Genomic DNA, 5,808 nt, shown 5'->3' with positions numbered 1-5,808 from the left:
GATCGGCAACATTTGTTTGCCTGCTCACGTATCGCTTATCTGTTCATTGTAGAACATAGGCAGACAGTCTTTCAGGTCAAGCGTCAGTGGAAGTGCATAGTTAGTGCTATGATTCGGTTACTTCTAGGGGGCCGCTTTTTGTTTAAAAGTGAGAGCTTTTTTAGTGGAACCGATGGCCTTCTGTTAGAAAAATACTGCATTTCCCCACAGACCATTTGATCGACCAAAAAGCTCTGACAACAACTCCAGACAGATGGCACGTCCGTGAAACCGATCTTCCATACTGTCAAACGGTTACTTGAAATTTGCAAAAGACAACGTATGTATCGATCATCAAAAAGGAACACAATAGTATACTCTTATCTCCGAAACCAAACATCGGTATACATTAAATCGTTTCTAAATACACTTACTCCGTGCTCGAAAAGGTCTCATGGGTTCTTACTTGGTTAGCCATTTTGGTCTTTGAAGGTTTGACGATCGGTTGAAAACGCCGAAAACAATGGACGCGCCTTAGATCAAGGTCTTTGGCACTTTTGACGCAGTTTTGATTTCGCGATGTTCGCAACGCTCTTTAGGGAAGGAGGATAAGGTATTTGAAAGGGCGCAAAGGACGTACATTGGTCAAGGGAGAAGAGATATGGTTGTTCCCTCTTCCATACGAACCGGAAAAACACAAAACGAAAATGTGCCTACACAGGAGCAGTTGAATGTTTATTGTTCATCGATATGAACTTGCACGTCGCTATTTATAGTTCGTCGGTATGGCACCGTTAGAAGAATCAAGGTTATACGCAGGATTGCCTGCGTAGGTGCATGGGGTAAATTCGACTGAAACCAGAGGCACTCGCAAACTGTCCGCGTGAACGAAACCAAACGGGTTGTCAGCGAATCGTTTGGTGAACACAGGGTCCGCTGCAGCGAAAGGAGCAGCGGACCGTGTCACGAGTGTCGTGTCCGCTCCTTTGGGAGCGGTGATGCGAGCAAAAGACTGACGCCACTCCGATGTAGCCGCAAACAAGAAAAAGCCCCGTGTTTATTTCACAGCCGCGTTTTATACAATCCAGCCAGTGACGTCACCTCGGCCCGCGCACCCTGGTGCGCAGCCGCAACAGAGATAACAGATAACACGACATCTCCCTTTTTTTATAAAGGGTTTTCAACACAACACAAAAGTAATCTACAAAGCCCCAACAGAAACAAATGAACGTATCAACTGTAGCCATATCGCTCTGGCGGTCTTATTTCGCGGCCGTAACATGTCACATAACCGCCCGGCCTTTGTTTATTCCGCGGAGTGGCCGGCGTTAGATTCAACGTGGAAGGCTCTGAAGAGGCGTTGCCTTCCTCGGATTGCCCCGTAGCGTTGGGAGTGGCAGGAAAGTCGTAAGACGGGGCATGCCCGCTGGTTCGCTCACTGTACCTAACCAATGTCCTCCTGTTTCTCTCCAGCTCCGCTCCGTCATCGGTCCGCACCCTATACGACCGAGGCCTCAGGGCTGAACTCAACACCGTTGCCGGCTTTTTGCAGTCTTTTATCCACACCCGGTTTCCTGGTGCGAGGGGTGGCAAGGGGGTAGCCGCATGGTGACGGTCGTAGTCGATCCTTTGCTTGTTCCGAACTGCCTCGTCTCTGCTTTGAAGGCTCCTGAAACCCCGAGCCTTTGATGGTACAAGTTTTTTCGGATGCACCGGGAGCGTAGAGCGTAAGCGCCTGCCCATCAGTAGCTGGGCTGGACTTGTGCCCAACGGCCCAGGGGAGTCTCTATACGCCAGGAGGGCTAGGTACGGGTCAACCGATTTTTCCAAGAACCGTTTTACAGTTTGTACCGTACGCTCGGCTGCCCCGTTTGATTGCGGGTACCTGGGGCTGGATGTGACGTGATGGAAGCCGTAACTGGCCGCAAACGCAGCAAATTCTGCAGACGCGAACTGAGGACCGTTGTCAGTCACAACAATTTCTGGGATCCCGTGCCTGGCAAATACGCTCTTCATTTGTACAATGACCGCCGAAGAGCTTGTGGAAGATAATAGGGCGAGCTCCGGATAACGAGAAAAATAGTCTACGACCACAAGGTAGTCTCTTCCGCGCAAGTGGAAAAGATCAGCTCCTAATTTTAGCCAAGGCAAGCTGGGAGACTGATTGCATCATCGGTTCGGCTTTTTGAACGCGCAGCGTCGCGCAGTCCTGACAACTATTAACCAAAGCTGCCAGCTCGGCGCTGAGACCTGGCCACCACACCGATTCCCGAGCCCTTGCGCGACATTTCACAATGCCCTGGTGTCCCTCATGCAATGAACGGAGAACTTCGCTCCTTAGACTCCGAGGCACCACCAAACGAGACCCGTGCAGAAGAACACCGCCACATATCGTGAGGTTTGGTCTTTGCGACCAGTAAGGACTCAGCCAACTGCTTACTTTTGCGCAACGGGGCCAGCCTGCCCTACAATACCAGCGAAGTTGTTTGCAAGTCTCATCTTTTTCTTGCGCCCTCTTCATTTTGTCCCAGTGTGCTGAAAATTTGAGTTCGCCAATACAGCCTTCTACGTGGCTCGACACTTCGCTGCAACCTAGCTCTCCCATCGCTAAACCAGCTTCCTTGCACGGTGCCCGGGAAAGAGCGTCGGCGGTACCAATCTGCTTTCCTGGGACATAAGATACCGAAAAGCAAAATCGCATGAGCCTTAATCGGAACCTTTGTATTCTGGGGGGCAGCACATCAATCGGCGACTGCCCCAGCAGCGATACAAGCGGTTTGTGGTCTGTCTCAAATTGAAATTCCAGCCCTATCAAAAAACACTCGAGCCTTTCTGCCGCCCAAGTCAGCGCCAGCGCTTCCTTTTCTATTTGCGCGTATCGTTGCTCCGTTGGTGTTAATGACCGAGAGTGATACGCAACGGGCCGCCTTTCGCCGTCCGGCTGCACTTGCATCAGCACACAGCCGAGACCTACCGAGGATGCGTCGGCCGACACAATGGTGCGCAGCTTGGGGTCGAATTTCGCGACGCATTGCGCGGAGGTGATCAACGCTTTTAGAGCCTCGAATGCTCTTTGCTGAGGCGGGCCCCAATGCCACTCTCTGTCTTTCAAGAGCAGACTGCGGAGCGGTGCTGATACGTCAGCAAGATTGCTCACAAACCTTGCCAGATAGTTTATCATGCCCAAAAACCTGCGTACATCCGCAACACTTTTTGGTGTAGCCATCTCGTTTATGGCGTGAACTTTTTTGGGATCTGGCCTGATTCCTGAAGAATCGACCACGTATCCTAAAAACGCTACCCGTGTGACACGAAAAGAACACTTTGCCCGATTAAGTGTCACGCCAGCTTTTACGAGCCTTTCGAGTACTGCGTGCAGCCGTTCGTCGTGTTCCTGTTCCGTTGATCCGTAAACCAAAATGTCATCCATTAGGTTCACCACCCCTGGGAGGCCCTCCAAGATTTCAGCCATTTGCTTTTGGAAGTATTCCGGAGCCGAGCTGATACCGAACGGCAGTCGCTGGAAGCAGTACCTACCGAACGGAGTGATAAAAGTTGTGAGCTCCTGGCTTTCTTTGCCAACTTAACCTGGTGGAACCCGGAATTGGCATCCAATTTCGAAAAGTATATGGCCCCCGCCAATTGCCCAAGGGCGTCGTCTATAGTTGGCAACACAAACTGTTCACGTAGGACGCTCTTGTTCAGCTGGGTTAGGTCCACGCATATTCGCACTTCCCCGGATGGTTTTACTACTCGCACTATTCCTGCACACCATTTAGTCGGACCGTCAACCTTCCGAATGACCTCACTTTCGACCATTTTGTCCAACTCTAGTTTGATAGGGTCCTTTAACGGAATGGGTATTCGCCGAGGTGTAAAAATTGCGAAGGGGACCGCGCCCTCCTTCATGCGAATGGTGTATTCGCCGGGCATCGTGCCCAGGCCACGAAAAAGCTGCGGATACAAGTACTCGTACTGTTTATCATCAACAGCATCAACAAATTTGACCACACCGAGGGCTTCAATTGCTGGGAGCCCTAGCAAAACACACTGCAGTGACTCAACAACGTACACTGTTTGTCGCGCGGTTTTGCCTTTCCAAACTATATCAGCAGTAAAGGAACCCTTAACATCAAGGCGCTCATCTGCGGCGCTTCTCAACACAGCTTGTGATTTGTCTATGCGAGGCGGAACACCGGGGAAATCGGGCGGAACGACAGTGACCTCGGCTCCCGAATCAATTTTTGCACATACGCGTACATTGTAAATACACACTTCCGCGTATCTGGCATTACAGCTGCCGAGTGTCCCGAGAAAAAAAATTTTGTCCTTCGCCTTCTAGCACAGACACGCCCACCTGGTTGTTTTCCTTGGACTTCTGGCAGACCACGGCGAAATGTCCTTTGGTTCCACAAAGGTGGCACCGTGATAACCGTGCGGGGCACCGGGTTCTTGCATGATTCTCACGTCCACAGAACCGGCACCCTGGTAGTCGGCGGTTTTCTCGTGACCATGGCTGCAGCGACTGTCGTTGCTGTTCGGTGGTGCGCCCCTCCCGGTTGATAAACGGCTCGCTCGGTGTCCGTTGAATGGTGCCCAGTTCTCCAGTCGTTGCCTCGTTGCTGTCGGCGCGAAGTTCCAGTTGCTGTTGGTGAACTGTTTCCTTGAGTCTGGCCTTCGCTAGAGCGGTCGCTAGCGTAAGAGTGGCATCCATCTGGAGAGCTTCTGACAGCTGTGCGTCTCGAAGGCCTACGACAAATCTGTCCCTGATCATGCGCTCCCGGAATTCTGCAAATTCGCAGCGGTCGGCTAGCTCATGCAGGGCTGTCACAAACTTGTCCACGCTTTCTCCGGGCTCTTGCTTCCGGCGATGAAAATTAGCGCTTTCGTAGACTATGTTCTTGGCGGCCACGAAATGAGCGTCAAACTTTGTCTTCACCACCGCGTAGCTTCGGGACTCTTCCTCCGTCAGGCCGAACGTTTGAAAAATTTTCCTGGCCTGCCTGCCCATGGTGTACAACAGCGTCCTCACCTGGGCTTCCTCCGTTCTGTCGTTGAGCCCCGATGCGTAGCGGTAGTCGTCGAAGGACGTAATCCATTCTGGCCACTCGGAAGTCCTGTCGAAGTTGAACGGCGCAGGCGGTGGCAGGGCGGCCGCTGGTGGGCTGGCTGCCGCTTTCTGGTCCGTCATCGTACGAACGAGTGCAGGGTGAATGCCGCAATGCCACCGAGGGAGAGGAGGCTCATCCCACTTCTGACTCCATGTCGTGTCCGCTCCTTTGGGAGCGGTGATGCGAGCAAAAGACTGACGCCACTCCGATGTTGCCGCAAACAAGAAAAAGCCCCGTGTTTATTTCACAGCCGCGTTTTATACAATCCAGCCAGTGACGTCACCTCGGCCCGCGCACCCTGGTGCGCAGCCGCAACAGAGATAACAGATAACACGACAACGAGCGCCAGAACCACAAGTCACCTTCTCCGCAGCTTCCGCACCTCATCCCCCTTCCACGTAGGCTCTGGCGTCGATGCGCCGACTTTCGGCGCAAATTAGCCTTGTGATGCACTACTTGCTTAGACTCTCCTAGATGGCAGCACCTTCTGAAACGAAGGCTATAAGGCGCGTTTGTCATCCTATTCACGCGTCTTTTCATAGCGCAGTCGGGAGAGCGTTTCGTACCTCCCGTCTCACTGCGAAAGAGTTCGTGGCTCACATACCGGCTCCGCCGCGACGTTTTTCTGGCGATGTCACTTCCGTGATAGATATGACGTCATTTAGATCTCGGTGAACCCCGGCATGAACCGATTTCCTGTTAAAAAACACAGCGGACG

The 5,808-nt window shown here is 52.3% G+C and overlaps 2 protein-coding genes across 2 annotated transcripts; both read right to left on the bottom strand.

Annotated features, from left to right (window-relative positions):
• Window positions 1–950: 950 nt before the first annotated feature.
• On the bottom strand, window positions 951–2,104 carry LOC144148117 (uncharacterized). The gene has a single exon (XM_077679704.1). It carries the CDS (start codon window positions 1,993–1,995, stop codon window positions 1,213–1,215), a length of 783 nt encoding a protein of 260 aa, XP_077535830.1. The 5' UTR covers window positions 1,996–2,104; the 3' UTR covers window positions 951–1,212.
• Window positions 2,105–3,940: 1,836 nt separating this feature from the next.
• On the bottom strand, window positions 3,941–5,425 carry LOC144148116 (uncharacterized). The gene has a single exon (XM_077679703.1). It carries the CDS (start codon window positions 5,168–5,170, stop codon window positions 4,271–4,273), a length of 900 nt encoding a protein of 299 aa, XP_077535829.1. The 5' UTR covers window positions 5,171–5,425; the 3' UTR covers window positions 3,941–4,270.
• Between the last annotated feature and the right edge of the window lie 383 nt (window positions 5,426–5,808).

Source organism: Haemaphysalis longicornis, unplaced genomic scaffold (genome assembly GCF_048455015.1).
Source record: "Haemaphysalis longicornis isolate Haplotype H1 unplaced genomic scaffold, Haemaphysalis longicornis Haplotype H1 scaffold_77, whole genome shotgun sequence".
Taxonomy (NCBI): Eukaryota; Metazoa; Arthropoda; class Arachnida; order Ixodida; family Ixodidae; genus Haemaphysalis; species Haemaphysalis longicornis.
The sequence above is the reverse complement of the archived record's forward strand: the minus strand, read 5'-3'. Positions and strand labels throughout refer to the sequence as shown.

Excerpts from the sequence above, each read along its gene's own strand:
- LOC144148117 (XM_077679704.1), bottom strand. The coding sequence starts at position 1,995 with ATGAAGAGCGTATTTGCCAGGCACGGGATCCCAGAAATTGTTGTGACT.
- LOC144148116 (XM_077679703.1), bottom strand. The coding sequence starts at position 5,170 with ATGACGGACCAGAAAGCGGCAGCCAGCCCACCAGCGGCCGCCCTGCCA.